Source organism: Pinus tabuliformis, chromosome 7 (genome assembly GCF_031772625.1).
Source record: "Pinus tabuliformis cultivar Carrire ecotype Pingquan chromosome 7, CPIR1, whole genome shotgun sequence".
NCBI lineage: Eukaryota > Viridiplantae > Streptophyta > Pinopsida > Pinales > Pinaceae > Pinus > Pinus tabuliformis.
In genome coordinates, this window is record NC_142293.1 from 1,373,344,096 (window position 1) to 1,373,369,979 (window position 25,884).

General features: G+C 36.4%; 1 protein-coding gene and 1 long non-coding RNA gene across 3 annotated transcripts in view; both read left to right on the top strand.

Moving 5' to 3' along the window:
- The window catches only part of LOC149252744 (protein VASCULATURE COMPLEXITY AND CONNECTIVITY-like), a 146,801-nt gene extending 143,917 nt beyond the window's left edge, over positions 1-2,884 (top strand). For both annotated transcript variants that reach the window (XM_089459788.1, XM_089459787.1), the window contains 2 exons: positions 1,731-1,933; positions 2,213-2,884. In XM_089459788.1, coding sequence (XP_089315914.1) covers positions 1,731-1,933; positions 2,213-2,471 — 462 coding nt within the window. In that variant the 3' untranslated portion in view covers positions 2,472-2,884. The remainder of the gene's footprint in view (positions 1-1,730; positions 1,934-2,212) is intronic.
- A 2,969-nt stretch (positions 2,885-5,853) lies between these two features.
- Positions 5,854-25,884, top strand: part of LOC149252746 (uncharacterized) — a 78,079-nt gene continuing 58,048 nt past the window's right edge. The window contains exon 1 of the long non-coding RNA XR_016266091.1: positions 5,854-6,248. This is a non-coding gene — a long non-coding RNA (uncharacterized LOC149252746). The remainder of the gene's footprint in view (positions 6,249-25,884) is intronic.

The window sequence follows — 25,884 nt, forward strand, 5'->3', positions numbered from 1 at the left end:
CCCCTGGGTCAAGCTGGGTCTCTTCCGCATAACTCCTTTCAGACCTCCAGGTTTACTTTTCACAGCAGGCTCAACAGGCCTGTATTGACGGCAAGCATCACCATTATTCTCACGGAGGAGGAGAATAATCATGTCAGCTCGGCTCAAACCACTTCCTCTCACTCTCAGGAAGACAGTGTTCTGCAAGGGGATATGGCAGGGGTGGTATTTAACGCGGACAATATGCAGGAGGACACCCCTGTCTCTGAAGCGCCTCAGCAGCCCGTCGATCCGACTCAGAGCGAAATTCTGGCCTGTGGGCCGTCTCAGCGTGCAGGCTGCATTCTCAATTTGGTGACCACTCCTGAAGGCGGCACAGAAGGACATGATGACAATGGCTTCGTCACCTGGGTAGCCTCTTCCAGCCAGGTGGAGAGGGACACGCCTGACTCGCCGCAGCATGCAGACTAAAGCCGGCTCTTCACTGACGGGTGGCATTCTTGCCTATGCGCTGTGCAATTTTGATTTCGTGTCTTTGTTTCTAAGTCTATGGGTCTATGTCTGGTTTATGATCTTGTTCCAGGGTGTGGCGACAGCCAATATGTGCTCTGTTTTTTGTTGCAACTGTGACTATGTTGGGTACTTTTGTGTTTTTTTGGTCAATGGGTGGCATGATAGTATGAGTCTTTGAAAGTTGTACTGTGAATTCGGCAGAATGCTTGAATTGTAATATCTCTGAGTATCTGGTTGAGGAATGGCCTCGGCCTCCTCTGAGGTCTTGACCTCACTGTACATATCTTTTTCCTTTTTAATAGAATTAGTATTTACGAAGAAAAAAAATTCAAAAATTTCCAATCAATATAAAAAACTAAAAAATATATTTTTTTAATAATGTTAAAATATGAATTTAAAAGGATTTTGATAATCAAATTAATTTATGTATATTAAATTTCAGAAATTTATAATTAATATAAAAATGAAAAAATAATATATATTAATTATATTTTAACAATTATAATATCCAGTATTACTATGTTATTTAACTTTAATTTGAAAATTGATTAATATAAATTTTGAATAATGCCAGTATAGATCCATCTTAAATATGATTTCGCATAAGTTGAGAGGGATTCAATTTCTTCACTTGCAAATTTTTTTATAAGGTGATATTATTTAAATGTTTTGTATAGTTATTTAGTTTTCTTTATTTTTAGATTTTTAAATTTTTGTATTTTGGGGGATATGAGCAAAATTTAAACTTTGATAGACAAATATAGTTGGATATCTTACACATCATACTAGGTGGTAGAATCAACCTCTCCACTCAAAAAAAAAAACTAGGTGGTAGAATCAGCCTCTCCACTCAAAAAAAAAAAAATTGGTCGAACATGAACAAAAGTTCAACTTTGAATTTTGACCAACATAAACATTTCAATTTTTATGACGGATTGCTAACTATACAATAAACTTCCAAACTCAATAAATTTACTGTATGTCAAAATTTTCAAAGAAAAACCTATTGAAGTTAACATGATTAATTCTTGAATTGAGAATATTAATATTTCCATAATTTTAGTATTGCTTCTCCTCGAATGAGTAAATGCATTTTCTTTAAATTTGTAATTTGTACATGATCTTATTTTCCTTTGTAAGAGGTCATAAACATTTATGGAATCTTTCATATTTAATTAATGTGTGTTTTTGATGAACCAACTTTTACATGTCTATGTGATAACCATTTTATTTAACAGCGTGACGATATCGTGGTACATAGTAATGGTACGTGCTCATATCCCACAAGTCCTTCAGAGGCATTGGGAATAGTTGCAGGGTTGGTGCTTTTAGTGGCTCAACTCATTGCAAATGCTGCAGCTGGTTGCGTTTGTTGTTGTGGTCGTCTCTACCGCTCACGCTGCAAGAAGACAATTGCCATCATCTGTCTTGTCATTTCTTGGTATTTAAATCATTTTTTTCAATTTTTTTAAATGAAATTTTGATATTCAGATACAAATAATCTTATTAGTATTTTTACTATTTCACAAATAACATTTATATTTATAATTATTTATTATTTTAAAAAAATTACTCTAGATTCCCAGCAGTGTTTTCCAGATTTAATGAAATATATTTATTATTTTAATAAAATTACTCTAAATTCCAGGCAAGTGTCCTGAGCAGTGTCTTTTGTCCCTGCCTAATTCTCACTCATTCTTCATTATTTGTGATTTTACAGGATTACCTTTATAGTGGCCTTTATTACACTTATGGCTGCAGCTGTTCTGAGTGGTCGACATATAACATCTGACTGTAGCTATGTAAGGCCGGGAATTTTTGCTGGAGGGGCAGTGTTGGCCATACTAAGTGTCCTCTGTGCAATAGTTTACTATCTTCTAACAGTTGGAATGAAGAATCCAAACAAAGGAAGGCCAACTCAGAACCAAAATATTGCAATGGCACAACCACAACCACCACCATATTCTGGACAACCTTAGTACCCAGCTACCCAATGCTGGTTGGCAACGCCTATATATCATATAGCCTTGCTTTATATGTGAGTTGTCAGATCATAGTTTTGCCAAAAGTAAGATAAGGATGAGATGATCATGGTTCTGCTAAAAGTAAAGTAAGAATTAGCTATTCATTGCTCAAAAAAAATTTAACATACTTTTTGCAAAACCATAACCTGACAGGTCACATTTAAAGGGAATCTGTATAATATGACTTGCCCTGTGGCTTCTTTGATTTACTCCTTTGCATGTTGAATAGTTAATTAGGTTTCAGAAAAAAAAAATGGACCTATTAGATTGCTGGGTCTAGTGAGTTGTAGCACTGTTTGCCATATTTTTAGCTCTAGTGTTCAACTAGATCGACATTTGGGAATAAAGTTGTAGGTCGTGTTCAAGTAGATCGACATGTGCAATATTGGTGGAGAAATGAATAAAGTAGCAGGCAGTATCATAGCCTCCAGTGTTCAATTAATGGGCATTTATTGGTAGATGAATGAATAAAATGTGCAAGAGAATGTTGATTCAGGAAAATATTAATACAAATGTGAAAAGATATTGTTTTTAAATGGTTATATATGTAATTGATTCAAGAGAATAATTTAATTTAATTTTTAGTTTTTTTTTTTTTAATATTATTATTTTTTATTTATTAGGACTATAATTAAAATCTAGTGGATATTGTTTTGTTTATGTTATTGTGTAATAAATATTAAAATTATATTTCTAAATGAAATAACTAAATTTATGATTTATTTAATCTAAAAAAAATCATTTACATTAAGAAAATAATTAACTAATAATTAAGTTTAATATTATAAATAGTAGGATATAATGATGAATTGTTGAATATTATTTTGCTTTGTTAGATCAATGAGGTAAAGAAGGAGATCATTTTGGAGAATAAGAATAATATTAAAAATATTATTACTTCCAAATTAAGGATAAGTTGTAGGATGATAAAGATTTAGAGGGAAAGAAGAAGCTAAGGTATTATAAAGAGGTGTTCAACCCCATCTTGAAAACTAGAATTATCTTTATGGCTTGACTAGTTTTAAGAAGAAAATGAACATTGTCAAATAACACTTAATTTTCATGAGCTTTAAAGTGAAACGAGGAGTTCGTCAATTCCCAAAACACCTCGGGACAAAAGATTTCGTCACTTTTGCAATATTAAGAGGATTGAAGATGAAAAGCACTTCCTCTTGGATTGTTGAGTTGTTACTAATATTCGTTCTAATTTTCAAAATCTTTGCCACACTACCAAAATTATGGTGACAACAAAACTATGGTAATTTATGAACACTTCTCTCTCTTCCTTTATATCATAATAATAAAATATTAAAGAATCTCAATTAATCTCTTACTGTTTTAAAGTCTAATGGACATTATTATCATTTAATTAATTATACTTTAAAAAATAAAATCATTTCGAATATATTATAATAATAAGAATTAATACTAATTATAAAATATTATTTTGAATATATTATAGGATATGATTTTTTATTTTAATTTGAAATAAATATTAACATTATGTTTTTAAATAAAATAGGAAGGGTCATATTTATAATTTTACACTATAATTTGTATAATTATGTGATAAATTCAATTTTTTTATTGAATTGATATAAAAATTATATGTTAATATTATTGAGAAGAAAATAATCAATTAATAATTAATAATTTAATAATTAGTTGTTGAGTTTTAGTTTGATTATATATCTAAAATTAATTAATTATATTTTTAATAATAATTTTTTTTGTAAGTTTAGAGGATCTTTTTCATTATTTTTTTTAAAAGGTAAGTTATATACCTAGATCATATTATTAGGTTGCTTCAATCTGTCTAACGGGTAGATTTGTTGGCCACCTAAGTGCATTATATGTCATCCAAAATTGAAAGAGTTTGAGATTGTGAAGCAAAGTTATATATGTCTAAATGTCTTGTTTCCTACTATATGCTTGCTACAGTTGAAACTAGAACTATTGCAGATCATTTTTAATTTCAACATGTCCATATTCACTCTAATTACATTCACCTCGAGGGGCATCCAAGGCTTTGGCTAGGAGGTTCTTCATTATCCAATAGAGGTAAAAAAAATTGTTTATATTGAGTGAATCTTTCACAGGAGTGACCCGATCTTGCCAATAACCCAAATCTACATCTGATTATGCCGCCTATTAGTTCATTTTTGCTTCCCATCCCAAGATTAGTTGAGAGAGCTGTTCTGGAGTGCCAATTTCAAAAACCTGAGTTGCATCATGTATGAGGCTAGAGGTGGTTCTACGACCATGGTTTCTTGAAGGTCGAGACTGGGGTTAATTGGCCATGTGGCGCTGCTCATTGTGACCATGACCTCCTCTGGTTGACAAGTCAATGGTAGATGATGGATGGACAATGATTTTAACAATCCAATGGATGCACAAATGACGGTTGATATGGTTAAACCCAAACTTGGGCATGACTGAGACATTTGGTGACCGACTTAACAATCCACAATTGTTTCCATGCTAAAAGAGTAGTCAGGAATAGATAAGTATGAGATATAATTTTACCAACCCTTAATAGATCTTTTGCACATGGAGAAATTATTTTTAAAGTATTTAACAATATTTCATAATTCAAAATGGAGTCGATCACGTTATCTTTAATGGCTTACAGAGTGCCATCTGTTTTGGAGTGTGTTTAAAGTATTTAACAATATTTCATAATTCAAAATGGAGTCGATCACGTTATCTTTAATGGCTTACAAAGTGCCATCTGTTTTGGAGTGTGTTTAAAGACTTCCATATGTTGATAGGCTGTACATATTATTTTAAAATTAAATCTAGATAAAATAATTCTATTACTTAGATTGAAAATAATATCGAAATTAATTATATATTAAAATTTAATTCTAAATAACATGACATAAATTATTTATTGGATTTAGACAAGTTGGACTCAGTCATAATAAAAATAAATGGAAATAATTAATTCAATGTACGGTGAAAAAGATCTAGAATAGTCTGAAATTTTACTTAATTCATAATCAAGATATGAATTTTTTTTGGAAAAAAAAATGTTTTTATTTATTTATTTATTTTTGGTTTTCTCAGCTTAATTTTTTTTAAATTTGAGAGAAATTTTTGAAATCACAAACTTGAAAGGTAATCCCTGCACAATCAAAGTGTCTAGGAAATTTTAGAGATGCTGAATTTATATATACAGTAAAAAACCAGTTTAAATAACACTAATCAAAATTTCACCTCAAATTTTTCTACCTGATTAAACACCCTAAAAGTAAAAAAAAATCACACTCACAACAATTCCATTCAATTCAACTGCAATTAGACACCCTAAAAGTAAAAAAAAATCACACTCAAAACAATTCTATTTGATAACGTGCAAGCCATGATGCGGAGAGTCCAAACTTGCCGACTTGCATATGTCAAACGTTCGACTCCCCTCCCCAACGATCAATATATATAAATGGAGGTAACAGGTTTAGAGTGATATAATACAAGTGGAATGTTAGGAATTTGTGGAGAAATAAGTGAGAATATCAAGGGGAGACAATCTGTGAACTTTTGTGTTTAGCAAGAACCAGAGTTTAAGAGACCAAACATCGAGTTTCTGTGCTGTGTATCATTGTTTTTTCGATCATTGAGAGATTAGAAACCGCGATGGAGATTTTGAGCTTCGTGATAAGCTTAGTGGTGGGATTCCTGGGGCTGCTGGCGGCTGTGTTGGGCGTCGTTGCAGAGGTCAAGCGTGTCAAGGTTAGCAAGCCCTTATCACAATTTTTTCCTATCTTTTTCTTTTTTCTTTTTTCTTTTTCTTTCTCTCTTTTTTTTTTTCAATGGAAGAAATCGTGGTTGGAGTAGGTTCTGAGTTATGTTAGTTTATTCACAAAACCAGTAAAAATTAAAATTTTTCAAATATTATTTTGTTTTTTTTTTAATTTCTCAGATATTATTTTGTTTTTTTGTTTTTTTTTCCAATTGAAGAAATCTTAGTTAGAGTAGGTTCTGAGTTATATTAGTCTCTTCACAAAACCAGTAAAAATTAAAACTCCCCAGATATTATTTTGTTTTTTTTTTTCAATTGAAGAAATTGTAGTTGGAGTAGGTTTAGCTGTATAAATCTCGTCACAAAACCAGTGAAAAGTAACATTTTTCAGATTTAGTTTTGTTTTTTTTATAATACAAATTATTTTTCTAATCCAGGGTAATTTTCTTTTAATTATATTGATTCAATGTAATTATTTTATTGTAGTTTACTATATAAATAGATTTAATGGTTTGAAAAATTTTAGAATATTTTGATTATATATTTTGATTATATAGATTATATAATTCAAGTTCTAAATTTCAATTAAATTTTATCGAATTTTAAATTAAATTAATTAAAAAATATATTTAAAATTAATATTAAAATATAAAATAATTAAATTAAATTTTAATTTATGATGATAATGATGATGGTTAACGTCTAATGACACCAAAGTTTGGTCTATCAGATCTAAATAAACGAATTATTTAATTTGATTTAATATTTTTTTTATGTTCAAAAAGCTTGGAGAGAAGCCTCCCAAGCTCACTTTAATTTTGACATCGTAAAAGCCTAGGAAGGTAAGTGTTGCAACAAAGATTTTGAAATTCATACCTAATGTGGTTGTAGGCAGGGCACTCTAAGAGGAAGTGATTTTCATCCTCGATTCTCATAGAGATGACAGAAATCAATTAATTCTAATCAAATTAACCTCTCACTTTCAATTTGTTTATAGATATTCGTTAGAATTTTCAATTCTCTTTAGCTAATAAAAATAATTTTGTATTCTATATTCTTTATTCTTTATTTATTTATGAACCGAAGAAAAATAAAAATAAAAATTTTATTTTAAAATTTAAATATTTTTTTAATAATTTTAATAGAAATATAATTTATTATTAATAATAAAATTTTATTATCTATTATACAATTTGTATCATAATAAAAAAATACTATTTTTATTCCTTATTATTATACTAAAGACTCTTATATTATCACCTATGAAACATTTATCTTACCATTAGTTTAGCCATATATATTGTCATGCCCCTACACCTGCGGTAGTCTTTCAACTGCTTATAGCGAGGTGCGGCACCACCGAACACTTTCTTTTCACCAATACTTATGTTCGTGGACTACGCCTTAATTTACTTTCTCCTACTTAGTCTGTGTTTTGCAACCAAGTATTATTATATTTATCATTTATACCAATGAACACCCATACTCATTCATTATCAACAGCAATTATAAACAAGAAAACAATTGCACAGTATAAAGGGGAGGGGCAACTCCCTGCAATATGAGTCTGCCCGAATCAATATATTATATAATCATCACTTTTACAATGTACAAGCTAAATCTTGGGAAACCCCAAATTTACACTTAGTCAATTTTACAATCAAGGTGAACCTCTGTTCACCTTCGTGCACACCTTGCACGATGAGTGGGTGCTCACCCGAGCCACCAAGACACCCACGCCAAGTCTAGGCACAAACCGGCACTTTGCACGACCATCGTGCACACCTCGACCGATCACCGGGCACACCTTGCCCAACGCCTTCACCCAACTCCAAGAACGACACTTCTCTACTATGTGGCTAAACCAAGAACCAGCGCATGAGGTATGCGCCTTCCCTCCTTATCTTCGGCGCACTTAGACCTGTGCCTCTTCTTCTTGAGCGAAGATGTGTGTGAAGAATAATTTCCAAGTGCTCCAACGCACTCACATATATAGTCATCGCAAGTGTGGGTGGGGCTTGCCTAACTGACCACCCAACCATCGTGTGCACACCCCTTAACCGCGTTCAAGTGCCCAACACATTAGTCAGCCCACCCTCCATCGTCGTCGGCCTCCAAGTGTGTTGCTCCACGCTCAAACCGGGTATAAGTTCCATCGCACAGTGATTTCATTATTGTCGCATATAACTCTCTGAAACTTCGCATTTCCGTGTTCGCCCGCTCGCGCGCCCACCCGTGCGCCCGCCATGTGCACCCGCCCGCGAGCCCGCCCGCGCGGCTCGACTCGCCCGCACACCGCTCATGCACTCCAACTCGCCTGTGCGCCCGTCAACTCGCCCGCGTGCCCGTGCGCCCGTCAACTCGCCGGCGCGCCCGTGTACCCGTCAACTCGCCCGCGCGCCCGTGCCCGTGCCTAGTCCACCCGGCGCCCAACCGAGTCATTAACCAAGGACCTTACATCCTCCTCCACCTGAAATCGTTGTTGTCGTCGACAACATACCATCTCGGTAGCCATCCACCAAGATCATCAATATCCATGATGTCAACTCCTCCACATACTGCAACATCTTTGCAACATATGTAGAACCACCGTTCCCATCATGTCTCGCCTTGGCAACCATCTGTCACCAAGATCACCATACCAAGGTATACACCTATCGGTATGTCATACATCAGAGATCATCTCAATCTATAATCATCGACCACCCTGTCACAATCTCCACATGCTGCTCTCCTCCATGGAAGGCTGGCCCCTCCATCCAAGCTACATGCCCACTGCAACATCTCGTGTCGACCTCCTCATGTGTCATCATGTGAACTGCTGCCATGGTACTCCAACATAATGCTAACACTTCTTTGTACATGCTATAGCCCCCATGTCTGAACTAGTTGGGTAGCTAATCCAACTGTCATGCTCAAACCATGAGAATGCAAATCCTCATGCCACCATCAGTTGTTTCTCAAAACATCCTGCCACATCCTCAACTCGATCAAGAATTCATCTCCATACAAGTATAAGCCATGCTCAGGTCCATGAAGTAGTCCTCATCTCGTCTGCAACATGTTGTCCATGATGTTTGGTGTCAATGTGCTACATGAAATCAGCCACATCTATCCCAACATCATCCATATGTGTATCTCCTCCATATGAAGAGATCATCTCATCAAATCGGCTCTCAATGTGTCACATCCAGGTCCATGAAGCAACCTCCATCATATCTGTAATGTGCCATCCCTCAAGTCTGCCATAGAAACAAGTATACACCTGTCTCATCTATCCATATGCTACCCATGATCATAGATAAATCAGCTCCCATGTCAAAAGGTGGTTGAGTCTCGGCTCAACCCATGCCCAAGTAATGCCACCAAGGCATCATCATCATTGTAACTCCATCACTTCAAAGTGTCTCATATCGATCCTCCACATCAAGTCACTCTTCCAAGCCATTCCCATACATGTACTTGAAAGTATGCACCCCATCCTGCATCAAAGTCTCTGACCTCAGCTCCTCAATGCATCAAATCCTCTAAGTCCACCATGTATGAAGTCCCTAAAAGTCACAACCTCATGTCATCATGAGCTCCATGAGCCATCTCCAACCAACATCTCATCAAGCATACAAGTCTCGGCCCAAAGGTCTCTACAAGATGCCTCAGCTCTCCATGTAGAAGGAATGCTCCATAGGTCTGCTCACAAATGCATCCAAATCCATGGCCTTGTTGTACAAGAGTGTACAACCTCTCCATCGGCTCATAAGTAAAACATCTCCATGTCACATCAGCAAATCTACCTGCACAACATCCCTGCCTTGGCACTCCTCCTTGGATGCCCATAAGTGACACCTCTACAAGTGCTCCCGCATAATGTCTCTGCATAAGACTGTCATGCTCCATGTCTCCAACCTGATGTCCATGACTAAGTTGCCCATGTAGTCCAACCAAGTAGACCCATCACAATAATCGGTCATCCTCATCCAAGTCTACAATCTTCGGTCTAGTGAACTCGGTCACTCAACCATGTCATCATCATCATGAGTCCCTTCCATCATAGCTCCTCTGTTGGAAATAATACTGAGAGGGGGGGGGGTGAATCAGTATTATCACATCAATAAAACTTTTTCATTTCCATATTCAGATTCATATATGCTACTTCCACAACTTCTTATGATTCAGTTAGTTGATCCTTAATGAGTGCATTAGAACATTATCAACCATATTAACAGTAAACAGGTGCAGTAAAATAGAACAAATCATCACACATAAGCCACACACATGAACACCATGATATAAGGTGGAAACCCAATGTGGGAGAAAACCACCTGCTGCAAGTCATCTCAATCTTCTTCTTAATAAGAAAATCTTTTTACAATATTTCTGTACTGGTGCAGTCTTATACCAGTACGCAGGCTTCTACCTGCAGAGAGCTACAACCCCCATAGTTCTTGTACTAGCCGACCATTTACTAGTACGCAGGCTGCTACCTGCTACAATGCTCCAAAGTTTTCAACTGCTACTGGAAGGGAGCTACCACCTCCGTAGCTCTTGTACTAGCTAAGATACTAGTACGTAGGCACCGGCCTACAATCTTCTCTCCTCCGGTTACCACGTTTCATACATTTTCAGACTGGATACACCTGAAGCACAACACATAATCTGAAAGGCCACGTTTCATCCAATTTTCATACTGGACCCATAAATATCATTGAAGCACATAATCAATCAATCTTCTGAATCACCCAATCACCAGATCAATACATATACAAGGATAATATGAGTGTTAGCAACCCGATCTAGTCCATTAGATCCATTACTAGATCTCATCCATCAACACAATCAATCAAACTGAATATGTAGAATACTGACACCATTAAACAGTCATCAGAACACATCAACAACCTGAACCACCTGTAACTTTAAACATCATAGCTCAAATGGTATGTGCTACTACAATGAACCAAACCTGCGTACATACGTGCTTTCACCAAAGCCAACCCGCGTACAGATCTATAAATATTCAATCATGACTTGCAACGATTTCAAACTTAAGTTATACCCAGTTCAGATCATTACAAGCGTCAGTATACAGATCTAGAATAAGCATAATCAACTATATAGAGATAGTTCATTTCAAACCATTTGATCCCGATCTATCCTTAGATCTTGTTCTCCATCAACCGGTGAGATCTCTCTTTGGCTCAGATCCAGATCTGCACCATAACCCAATCACAGTATTCCAGATCTAGATATTCAATAATTCAGATGATGCTTTGCCAAATGATCTCCTTCCTCTTTTATAGCCTTAGTCCTTTCTCAATACCACGGTCCAAAACCATAGGATCAAAAAAACTATTGGACTAATACCATGAACCAACCATGAAAGTGCGTGAGATCAACACTTTTGGATGCAATACCACGGACCAAAACCATAGGATCAAAAACTGTCGGACTAATACCATGAACCAACCATGAAAGTGCGTGAGATCAACACTTTTGGATGCAATACCACGGACCAAAACCATAGGATCAAAAACTGTCGGACTAATACCATGAACCAACCATGAAAGTGTGTGAACTTTTCTCTTGCATGAAAGTGCGTGAACTTTTCTCTACATGAAATAAACTTTTCTCTGCATAAAAGTGCGTGAACATTTCTCTACATGAAATAAACTCTTCTCTGCATAAATGTGCGTGAACTTTTCTCTACATGAAGGAAACTTTGTTGCACTATAATTTATCAAATAAATTTGCTGCACTATAATTTATCATTTGTGTGATTTGCCATCAAGGACAACACTTGTCTCATAATGCCAACAATCTCCCCCTTTGGACTTGTCATACTGAGAATTTTCATCTGATATCTCTTCCGTAGATTCATCTAGATATATATAAGTGAGTTGATCTTCTATGAGTTGTTTTCCATCAAGTACAACACATGCATCATAATGCCAACAATCTCCCCCTTTGGACTTGATGGCAACAATACCAAATCACTCTCCCCCTTTGACATCAAGGGCAAAGGGCGAACCAAGATATTCTCTTTCCTAGAAAGGCATTCCGTTGTTCATACTCCCCCTGAGTACCTGTTGAAATCTCTGAATGAGCTCCCCCTTTGTATATGCCATGGTGCACCAATTTGTCCATGCTTTTTCTGAGAACATGCTGAAATCTCTGCTCTGCTGAAATATGCTTGTTCATGCTCCCCCTGACTGTTAAGCAAGGTCTGCAAAAAGATGTTCTACAAGAAGTACATGACTCTATACATCATAAATGACCTTCCTATCACCAAAGACTCATACATACATCTATCTCCCATCACAATGGTGATATACCAAAAGTTTAGAGATAACATAAGAGAATAACATCATTCATCCCAGGCATAGTGGGGAAACCAACATAGGCCGTTACATGACCTGAAGAGATCTCATCAAATGACTACAAAAGATAGAGACAGACTATTACATCATGAGTCTTGATATGACCTTTACATCGAATGATATACATGACATTTATATAGAGACCAAACACCTAAATAAGATCATGATAAACATCAGCAACGACATTGTATGATCTGCTCCATAGTATCTATCATCATATAGGTAAGCACTCATCATCATCATGTCTCCAACAATGCAACATTGAATAATCATCCATGTATCCAGCCAACAATCTTCATCCATATATGTGCCAAGAACAATAGGAATCCTGCATCATAACTGTAATATATGATCTTTATGCATATGACGACAACAACATATGAGTGACTCATCATCAAGTAAAGAAGATGTGAATTCAAGCTATGTACTTCTCCTTATCCTTATGAAGATCACCATGTAAGCACCATTAGAGAATCAACCAAAAATCTGATCTAAATATCAACTATGTAACCCCAAGAATCATCTGAACAACTCGTAACCATATCATAGCAAGATGAATCATTTATCCATATAAGCATCACCACCAAGGACTATTAACCATAATGCCAACAATGCATTAAGAGCATATGCTCCCCCTAAACCTGTGCCATCTGTCAAATCTGATCATGCATATTAATAAGAAGTATCAAGACATCAGCAATATCAAGTTAGAACCAAAATACTTCTAACCATCATATCCACACATCATTAGCAAAATGCAACCATTATCAATTAGAGCAAAACTGATCCTTTTCTTGAATCTGTCCCTACTGCCTTTCTTCAAACAATCATATACGTGACTGTGTAGTAACAAATTCGCGTATATATGCAACTTCCCTTTATCAAGCTTGCGTAGGAGATTGAAGTTTTACACTTCCGGCTCCCTCTGTTATGTCTATATAATGTGTTGTGCCGCCACTTTCTGACTGAACTTCCTTTTTCTTCCATATCTTCAAGTGTGATGATGTTTTCTCCTTCTGGTGTGATGTCTGTGCTTTGTTCCTGCATTCCTTTGCTATATGTCCAAGCTTGTTACATGCATAACATCTTACATGTTTCATATTCCTTTTGTAGCAATCAGCAGCTTTGTGACCAAACATATTGCAAGCAAAGCAATATCCATTAAAGTACCTTGAGTGAGATGATCTGTTTGTTTGATGATCTTGAACCCTTCTTCTTCTACATCTGGCTGCAACATGTCCAAGGTTATGGCATACATAACATTCAACATTATTCATAGGAGGAGTAAAAGATTTTCTTTGAAGAATTTCTTTCCTTGGTTGATGATGAGATTGACCTTTCATCTCTCTTATCTCCTTGTTGATCATTTTAGATTTCTCTTTAGAGTTCCTTGCCTGACCTTGTGAACTAGATTCACCTTCAACAGATTCATGAAAGCCAAGACCAGTTTTGATAGCAGGAGATCTTTGACTATTAAGAATATCATCCAAGACTTTAGTACTATCTTGAAAATGTAAGAGCTTATCCTTTTCTTCTAATTTACTTTTCAAGATATTTACCTCAACCTGAAGTTGTTCTTCTTTTTCTAGATATTGCTTCTTCATGTCTTCTTCAGCTTTCCTTTCTTCTTCCAACTGATGCTTTAGCTTGAGAATATCCTTTTCTTGTTCTTCATTCAGATCCTGTTGCATTTGACGAATTCTGAAGGCACATTCTAGCTAAGATTTTAAGCTGATAACTTCGTTTCCCTGTTTTTCAATATCTTGGACTAGATCTTTATTCTGCTTCTTTGATTCTTCAAGATCTTCCTTTAGAGAGCGGATCGTGGCTTCAAGACTTTCATAGTAACTGGATCTATCTCTGAGTTTCTTGATGGTTGTGTTCTTTTCATTGACTTCATTTCTTAGAGATGTTGCTTCAACCTGCAACTTTTGATATTTCTCCTTGAATAACTCTCGTTGAGCCTTTTGTCTAGTAACAGCTTCTTTGAGGGCACCACTCTTTATGTTCAGAAGTCTTTCTTGTTCACTAATTTTGTTTGCCAGCCTGTTAAATTCTGCTTCTATTTGATATCCTTCTTCCTCACCCATAAGAGCACATTCAGTTGTTTCGTTATCACTTCCATCTTTTCCAAATGGATAGATAGCTAGAACATCAGAGGATAGCAAATTCATACCTGATAGTTCATCTGCATTCTGAAATGATTCTGAATCTGAATCTGAATCTGAAGAGCTTCTTATACCTAATCCCCAATCGATTCTCCCACTGTCATAGTTCTTCTGAGATGTCTTCTTCTTCTTATGAGCTTTCTTCTTAAGCTTCTTTCCCATTGTTCCACGGATCTCCTTCAAGCGATCAAGCTTCTACCAAAGGACCTGCTCTGATACCAATTGTTGGAAATAATACTGAGAGGGGGGGGTGAATCAGTATTATCACATCAATAAAACTTTTTCATTTCCATATTCAGATTCATATATGCTACTTCCACAACTTCTTATGATTCAGTTAGTTGATCCTTAATGAGTGCATTAGAACATTATCAACCATATTAACAGTAAACAGGTGCAGTAAAATAGAACAAATCATCACACATAAGCCACACACATGAACACCATGATATAAGGTGGAAACCCAATGTGGGAGAAAACCACCTGCTGCAAGTCATCTCAATCTTCTTCTTAATAAGAAAATCCTTTTACAATATTTTTGTACTGGTGCAGTCTTATACCAGTACGCAGGCTTCTACCTGCAGAGAGCTACAACCCCCATAGTTCTTGTACTAGCCGATCCATTTACTAGTATGCAGGCTGCTACCTGCTACAATGCTCCAAAGTTTTCAACTACTACTGGAAGGGAGCTACCACCTCCGTAGCTCTTGTACTAGCTAAGATACTAGTACGTAGGCGCCGGCCTACAATCTTCTCTCCTCCGGTTACCATGTTTCATACATTTTCAGACTGGATACACCTGAAGCACAACACATAATCTGAAAGGCCACGTTTCATCCAATTTTCATACTGGACCCATAAATATCATTGAAGCACATAATCAATCAATCTTCTGAATCACCCAATCACCAAATCAATACATATACAAGGATAATATGAGTGTTAGCAACCCGATCTAGTCCATTAGATCTATTACTAGATCTCATCCATCAACACAATCAATCAAACTGAATATGTAGAATACTGACACCATTAAACAGTCATCAGAACACATCAACAACCTGAACCACCTGTAACTTTAAACATCATAGCTCAAATGGTATGTGCTACTACAATGAACCAAACCTGCGTACATACATGCTTTCACCAAAGCCAACCCGCGTACAGATCTATAAATATTCAATCATGACTTGCAGCAATTTCAAACTTAAGTTATACCCAGTTCAGATCATTACAAGCGTTAGTATACAGATCTAGAATAAGCATAATCAACTATATAGAGATAGTTCATTTCAAACCATTTGATCCCGATCTATCCTTAGATCTTGTTCTCCATCAACTGGTGAGATCTCTCTTTGGCTCAGATCCAGATCTGCACCATAACCCAATCACAGTATTCCAGATCTAGATATTCAATAATTCAGATGATGCTTTGCCAAATGATCTCCTTCCTCTTTTATAGCCTTAGTCCTTTCTCAATACCACGGTCCAAAACCATAGGATCAAAAAAACTGTTGGACTAATACCATGAACCAACCATGAAAGTGCGTGAGATCAACACTTTTGGATGCAATACCACGGACCAAAACCATAGGATCAAAAACTGTCGGACTAATACCATGAACCAACCATGAAAGTGCGTGAGATCAACACTTTTGGATGCAATACCACGGACCAAAACCATAGGATCAAAAACTGTCGGACTAATACCATGAACCAACCATGAAAGTGTGTGAACTTTTCTCTTGCATGAAAGTGCGTAAACTTTTCTCTACATGAAATAAACTTTTCTCTGCATAAAAGTGCGTGAACATTTCTCTACATGAAATAAACTCTTCTCTGCATAAATGTGCATGAACTTTTCTCTACATGAAGGAAACTTTGTTGCACTATAATTTATCAAATAAATTTGCTGCACTATAATTTATCATTTGTGTGATTTGCCATCAAGGACAACACTTGTCTCATAATGCCAACAATCTCCCCCTTTGGACTTGTCATACTGAGAATTGTCATCTGATATCTCTTCCGTAGATTCATCTAGATATATATAAGTGAGTTGATCTTCTATGAGTTGTTTGCCATCAAGTACAACACATGCATCATAATGCCAACATCATCCACTAAAGGTTCCACCAAGACTATCTCTTGGTCTCGGCCATGAGAAGTCCACCCAAGCATCATCATACCCAAATGTGTGCCCTTCAATCTGTCCATGAGTCATGCCGGGCACTTAGCCAATCTTCCATATGGCTAAAGCATGCCTCATTCCTCCACAATGATCATCATGTTCCTCCCTTGTCACGGGTCTTTGTACCTTCTACCATAAGGTCACAAACAACCCCAACAAGTCCTGTAACAATCGACAATCCTTGCTTCTCCATACAAGGTCTCATCATAGACATCCATGATAAGATGCTCCCTTACATCAGCAAACTGACTTTTCCCTTCCCTGCATACGGTCCATCTACCAAATGCTCAAGTGAAACACAAGTACCAATACTTACTTCATCATCATGAGGCTCCTCCATATGAGTATCCTCATTCATCCATGTCTGCAAATTGCACGATCCTGGTCCAACTTGATCAATCTCAATTTCATCCTCCATCGTTGTCACATCTGCAACATCCTCAATCATCACGGCTTCCTCTTCCCGGTTAGCACAATCTGCAACTTCATCTTGCTCCGTTGTCCAACCAAGTTGAAGAAGTTCGTCTTCAACATTCTTTTCCAAGACTTCAAGTCCCTTTCGAATTCGGGGATTCTCTTCTTTCAACCGCTTCAACCTGTATAAGGTAAGCAAGAGCTTCCCTTCGCATTCTTCCAAACTTGCCATGCCTTGTTGTTTAGCTTGGCCCAAGCACTAAGCTTCACCTCTGCTAAACCTGTTTCACCATTCACCAGCTTCACCAAGTTCCCTGCAACCATGAACCGGCCCTTGTTCCACTTGTATGTGAAACCAGCTTCCTTCACCTGCAAGTACCTGCTTCCACTGTCATCAACTGTCAAGTGCATCCACACCTGCACTTCGTCACGTACCATCTCTAATACCACTTGTCACGCCCCTACACATGCGGTAGTCTTTCAACCTCTTATAGCGAGGTGCGACACCACCGAACACTTTCTTTTCACCAATACTTATGTTCGTGGACTACGCCTTAATTTACTTTCTCCTACTTAGTTTGTGTTTCGCAACCAAGTATTATTATGTTTATCCTTTATACCAATGAACACCCATACTCATTCATTATCAACAGCAATTATAAACAAGAAGACAATTGCACAGTATAAAGGGGAGGGGCAACTCCCTGCAATATGAGTCTGTCCGAAACAATATATTATATAATCATCACTTTTACAATGTACAAGCTAAATCTTGGGAAACCCCAAATTTACACTTACTCAATATTACAATCAAGGTGAACCTTCGTTCACCTTCGTGCACACCTTGCACGATGGGCGGGTGCTCACCCAAGCCACCAAGACACCCACGCTAAGTCTAGGCACAAACTGGCACTTTGCACGACTATCGTGCACACCTCGACCGATCACTGGGCACACCTTGCCCAACACCTTCACCCAACTCCAAGAACGACACTTCTCTACCGTGCAGCTAAACCAAGAACCAGTGCATGAGGTATGCGCCTTCCCTCCTTATCTTCTGCGCACTTAGACCTGTGCCTCTTCTTCTTGAGCGAAGATGTGTGTGAAGAATAATTTCCAAGTGCTCCAACGCACTCACATATATAGTCATCGCAAGTGTGGGTGGGGCTTGCCCAGCCGACCACCCAACCATCGTGCGCACACCCCTTAACCGCATTCAAGTGCCCAACACATTAGTCGGCCCACCCTCCATCGTCGTCGGCCTCCAAGTGTATTGCTCCACGCTCAAACCAGGTATAAGTGCCATCGCACAGTCATTTTATTATCGTCGCATATAACTCTCTGAAACGTCACATTCCCGTGTGCGTCCCCCCCCCCCCCCGTCCGCTGTGTGCGCCCACCCGCGTGCCCGCCGTGTGCGCCCGCCCGTGCGGCTCGACTCGCCCGCGCGCCTGCCCATGCACTACAACTCGCCCGTGCGCACGTCAGCTTGCCCGCGCGCCCATGCCCGTGCCCGGTCCGCCCGACACGCAACCGAGTCACTAACCAAGGACCTTACATATATGATGTAAAAAGATTCTAGAATTTTTTTATTTAAAGTTAATAATACCTTTATAATACATTAACTTTTCCTGTTTTTTATATTTTTCCGTACTTGCGCAACCAAGGAAAAGGGATCTCGATCACCCTGTTTTTTTTGCAAGTTGGAAGCGAATAGTTATTTTATGATATTTATATTTTATAAAATAACTACTTCCTTTTATTTTCCAATGATCATGTTACATTTTCTTAAATCTTAAATAATATTTTATAAAATTAAAAGTATATATATATATTTTTTTCTTATCTTCATTATATTATATTTGAATATTAAACTTATAACTAAAACCTTACTATTAATTGGAAAAACCAGCTTCTAAAAAGAAAGATGAAAAAAAAGTGACCCAGTAGAATTTAGTGTTTTTAATTTTTTTTTTTAATTTACTGGTTTTATTTTTAATTATATATATATATATATATAATTTAATTTTTAATTATATATATATATATATATATATATATATATATATCTAATTTTTATGAGCTGGTCTACTTAAAGACTTGTGGGACAATAGAACCTGTTAGATTTGTAATACTAAGGTGGAAAATGAAAAGCATTCCCTTATATTTGTGATATTAAAAAGGTGGAAGATGAAAAGCATTCCTTTTTAGATTGTGAGGCTCTTGCCCACATTCACTCTCAATTCCTTATCGTCAGTGACACTTCCAATTTTTTTGACTTATTAAGTGAACCCAACTATAACAAGCTTGGAATGCTTATTTCTTTGCTCCTTGATCACAGAAACAAGATTTTGAAAAATGACAATTAAACTCTCTTTTTTTGAGATCAAAATAGTCTTAATAAATGTTAATCATTGTGTATATATATATATATATATATATATATATATATATATATATATATATATATATATATATATATATATGAATAATGAGTGATTATTATCCCTACTTTTAATTAACAAATTATCCCTACTTTCAATTAACTAAAATTAAAATAAATCAATAGATCAATCTTGTCCCTCCAGTCCATGTTCTTTTTCAGTTTTCCAAAAGAGACACTTGTTTTTTCAGGTCTCCGCCTCAGATCCTTAATCCTGCTTTTGTCCCACACTGTTGTTCCATATAAATTTATTTTCAATCTATCGAAAATAAATGTTGATGATGGGTTTGCACTATTTGAAAGGAATTTATTACAGTTCAATTAGTTTAAAAATATATATGTATTTATTTTTAATAATGTTAAAATATATATTTCATAAGATTCTGAAAATTTTTACAAATTAGATGGATATGAACTCATCTTTGTTAAATAGTTAAATTTATTTATGTTTATTAAATAACTAAATTAATTTTATTTTTTAATAATAATGTTAAAAAATTAAATAAATGAAATATTTTATATTAATTACACTTATTACACTTATGGCTGGAGCTGTTCTGAGTGGTCGACATATAACAACTGACTGTAGCTATGTAAGGCCGGGAATTTTTGCTGGAGGGGCAGTGTTTTCCATACTAACTGTCCTCTGTGCCATAGTTTACTATCTTTTAACTGTTGAAATGAAGAATCCAATCAAAGGAAGGCCAACTCAGAACCAAAACACATTTATGAAAACTGTTTAGGGATTTGTTAAGTTACATGTTTGTTACTTGTAATGCAAAAGGGTCATGCTATATTTTGCAATGATCATGTTATATTGATGGGTTAATTTAATTTTTAAGTAAATTTGGTGGAATGGAATCACCTTATCATTATCACTTAATTAAAAATTTGTTTTTTAATTAATTTCACTTGCTTATATTGAAAGCCATAATTGAAAAGAATTTGAAAAAATATCTTCTTAATCATATAAATATGGTGGCTTATGATAAAATAGTAAGTAAGGTTTTTTTGAAATTTCATGAAAAGAAAGGAAAATGCGTAATAAAGAGTGTAAAATTTATAGAAAAAACTTCATCCATAAATCATAACAATATAAATTGTTACAAAAGAAAAAGATATTATCTAAATAAAAAGAATGATAAGATTTTACATATTTCTAATTTAGATCCTTAAAAGTTGTGGAGGAAAATTCTAACTTCTAAAAGTAAATAGAACAATATCATTTCCTTGGGAAACTAGAATTCATACCTTAAGAAGATTTGTGAATATCCTAATGTAGTGGACAACATTCAAACCCTTACTAAAAAGGAAGAGGTTTTTACTTCATAAGACATAGATTTTGGGGTTAAGAAACTTCCTAAAGGAAAAGATAATGACATCAAAACTTATCAAGTAGAAATCCTAGTAGTTGGAGGAGATATCCTTATCCCTCATATTCACAATCTCATCAATCCAATAAGGCTCCAGTAGTGTTTCCCTAAACCATGGACTCAAAGACTCATAGTTATTATTTTTCAAAGAGAGCATAAAAGTAGCCCATCTAATTATAAAACCAATATGAATAGCCCTTTTATCCAAGTTATATGAAATTATTATAGAAAATAATATTATCATATAGTTAATATCAAGAAAAAATGGTAATTTGTAAAGGATGTGGAGTGGATATTTTATTTTCTATTAACCCTAGCCCCTTGGTATTTTTAGGTCTCGACAATGTAGAGGCTCAATAGCTGGAACTCTAGCCATTGTGGCCCCCTCTTCCTCGGTGTCTCTTACCACTTTGTTTCAACGGTGCATTCTTGGGTGTTGTGGACCTTGTTTTCCTGTCACTGACTTCAATGGAGAGTTGCTCTACATTCTTCCTATTGATGCCTATGGGAGTGGGCCCATCATGACTTCCATGTCGTTATGGTCCCTGGTTTGTGTCTCCTTCATGTTGTGGACTTGTTGTAGCAACTGCACACCCTCCGAAATTTTGGCTTACATCCAAATTTTGGAACCTTCCTTGGTTTTTCCTTTGATGGTTGAAAACACTCGAGCTCACCCCATGAGCTCCTGTGGAGTCTTTTCGCCCTTTTGTTGACCAGCAGTCGTCTTTTGGCATATTGATTGCTTTATCATGCTTGCGATATTGTTTTGGTGATTTTGAAGGTTTTTCTTTATGTGTTTGGGTTGTCTTTTCTATGTGAACATCCATCGTACTCACACACAAAGTTGTAAGTACTGTCGCACAATTGTCGTCATAGTCGTTCGAAGGTCTATCTCAAGTATCGCACTTGTTGCTCTCAGCTCTAAGATAGTCCCACCGAGGGCATGTTTTGTCTTATTGTCCTGGTGGTCTATGTTGTCTCGTCGTCAAAGTATGCTAAGTGGGTGATCATAATGTCAAGTCTGCACAAGTTCACTTTCTTTCAACACTTAGTCATTTTCCTGAAAATATGTCCGACCAGAAAAACCTCTTCCATCGGATCCTGACTGAGCTGCACTGCGCAATCTCAGCCCTCAGTGACCTTGCTTTGCTGCCCAAGACTGCGCAACACTTGAAGTTGTCCTCCAGGTCAGTTGCACTGCACAATCCCAGAGGTGAGTAGCCTGTCTGCCTCCGAGAACTACACAGAAACCGCCTCCATGTCCAAAATGAACTGCGCATTTCTTAAGCACAATCATTAAGCCTCCTTTTGGTCTGCGAGAACCTTGCACTACACCAAGACCTGGATTTGTGCTAATCTCCAAAACTGCATAGAAATGTCCTGTAGTTCCTCTCCTGCCTTTCTCTGCACTGCCTTCATAAATTGTGCATACATGTGCAGCGGACCTCCCACTGCCTCTCCTGCACTAATCTCCAAAATTGTTGGCTTGCTTTGCACTACCTTCAAGAACCACACTAACATGTCTAGCAGGCCCTCCGTTTCCTATCCTGCACTATTCTCCAAAATTTCACAGTCATGTCTAGTAGGCTTTGTGCTGCATGTCCTACACTATTATCCAAAACTGCGTCGTCGTGTCTAGCAGGCCCTCCGTTGACTATCCTGCACTGTTCTCCAAAATTGCACAGTCATGCACAGTAAGTCCCTTACAGCCTTATCATGCCTTATTCTTAAAAACTATGCAAAAATACCCAGTATTTCCCATACAACCCTGTCTTTCCTTCCCTCTAAGAACTGCACAGAAGTGCCCCTCACGGTCCCACCTTGCAACTTCCACTAGTGTCCTTCGCTACGCAATTTTTCCTCCCAGTGGTCACTGTGCAATTTTTCTCGACAGTGCAAGTTTTCCTCCCAGAATTCCTCATTCCAACTTGAGTTGCACTCTGTGTTGTCTCAGTGATTTGTCCTCCTTCCCTATCACCCGGAACATGATAACAATGCATCATGCTAGACTATTACATATCAAATTGTCTCCATGACACTTGATCAGTTTATGGGTCTTTTTACCATCTGTGAACATGTTTGATTGAACTCTCTTAGAATTCAAACATCCAAAAATATATTGAATAATATGGGAAATTTGGGAATAATAGTTGTCACACCTTGTCAAGTTTCACCTGCACTAATTTTCCTAGCTTTTCTTGTGCATTCATTGGAATTAACTTTAAGAACAGCACAGGGATGAACTCAGCCTGCCACTATAAACCCGCACAAGTGAATTGGATCTATCCTATTCACCTGAAGAAGATCCTTCTCCCGAAATTACTTCGGAAATTAATGTTGTAGAATCATCTACTGGCAAAAGTAAGAAATCCAGAATTAAGAAAAAGGGAAAAGAGAAATTTAAACAAGACAATCATTCTAAGGAGAAATAAAACAAGAATGAACCATCTAATGAAAATAAGAAACCTCATTATCCTTACCTAATTTTTTATGAAGATCATTACACCAAGGAGTGCCAACATCACACCAAAGTTTCTACATTTTTCAAAGGTTCACCCACTCATGTTGTTTTGAAGTACCCCTTTCCTCCTCAAGATAGAAAAATGGTTTCTCATGACTGATCCTCCTCATCCACATCGGAATATATCATGATGTTTTCTTCCAAAGTTATGGTAGCAACGAGATCCAAATATTATGCAACAAAGAGTCTTGTTGAAGATGGAGATGACTCCAATCCAACTGCTCAAGCTTCCACATCTACTCCTTATTCTTTTGAATCATTACATATTGAAAAGCCAAACCGTGATATGATTATTTGTCTACCTCATAAAGGTGTGCTTCGAAAGTCAGCCTTTAACCCTCATGCTAGGGCTGCTCAGAACTATAATATCGTCAAAGATTTAGCTATGTCACCTTTGGCAATGTTAGATCTTGAATTGTTGCAGACTTGTCCAACACAAAGGAAGTTATTATTATTATAAATTGGAGCAGTAGATCCTCGTGGCTCCAATTTGATTTTTTTTTATCTCGAGAATCATGTCCCACATCTCCTACACCTATTGGATTTTCAGATACCAATCCATGTCAAAACTCGGCGAGTTTTTCAAACAGTGATTAACAGAGGAGCGTCGACATGTATTATTTCCATTGCCTATTGGAGTGCTTTAGGTTCTCCAAAAATCAATCAATCTCCCATAACTTTGAAGCCTTTCATGGAAGAGGTTTTCATCCTTACGGTATTTTAAATGATTTACCAATCGAATTAGAGGGTAAAACAATTACAATAGAAGTTAAGGTTGTTGATGCTCAACTTGACTATAACCATTTTCTTCGTCGAAGATGGATTTATGCCATGGTGATAGTAGTCTCATCATATTTTAGGATGATCATGTTTCTTCACAAAGGAATAATTGTGAAGGTAGATCAATTGTCCTAATATACCTCATATCCTAATTCCATTAGTAGTGTTCCTTTTGTTGAAAAGTCAATGAATCTGTATGAAGAAGTTGGGGTTGGTCTTCTCAAACACTCATCTTTGATGGGAACTTTTGCATTCCCTCCAGCCAATTTCCCTCATAATGATGCCTAGATTAACATGATTACATCAAGTATTTTCGGATCAGGAGATCCATGAAAAGTACCTTCAGATTCAGAATTAGTCTTATATGAAAATGAGATGCCTTGTAGCCCTTCTGAGTTGGCTTATGAGAAAATTCAGTCCTTTTCCAACTTATCAACATCTAAAAACAATCAAATGAATACGATTATTGATGAATATTCTCATTTGTCGTGCTTGGAACCAATCTTTATGCCTGATCCTTTTAACACAAATTTTTTAACTAATTAATGGATTATGGAAGCTATGGCCTTCGACGAAATGCCATGGGATGATACTCGTCATCATTCAACCTTCTTGTCACAGTTTGACAAAATTGACAATAAATTATCATATATGTTTTCATTTGAGACTCTTAGTGATCCTCAATGTCCAATATCTACCCTTTCTTCTAATTCTGAACCTAACTTAAGGAACATACCAGCATTAATACACGATACATCTCAGTGAAACCAGGGATAATTAAAAATATTCATATAGGAGCTTCTTGTTATTTTGAATAGATTCAGACTTATAAAGCCCTATTTCAGGAATTTTATGACATCTTTTGCTAGTCATACAAAGAAATGTCAAGAATTCACCCTAGCATAGTTGTACACGAGATAAAAATGTATCCAGATGCTAAGCCTATTATACAACGATTACATCCTATACATCCACGAAAAGTTGTTGTTATCAAAACTAAGGTTGAAAAATTGTTGAAAGTAGGATTCATTTATCCTGTTCCACTTACTGATTGGGTATCAAATATTTTACCTGTTAATAAGAAACAAGGAACTATTTGAGTATGTGTTGATTACGAAGATATCAATAAATCTTATCCCAAGGACAATTATCTAACTTTGTATATCGACCAGATTGTTGATGACTATGTCAGGAATGAAATTTTATCATTCATGATGGATTTTCAGGCTACAATCAGATAAACATACTCCCTTTCAATCAATATAAAATTGTGTTTATATGCCCATGGGGGACTTTTGCTTATCGCAAACTCCCATTTAGTCTAAAAAATAATGGCACAACTTTTCAGCAAGCAATGTCTTA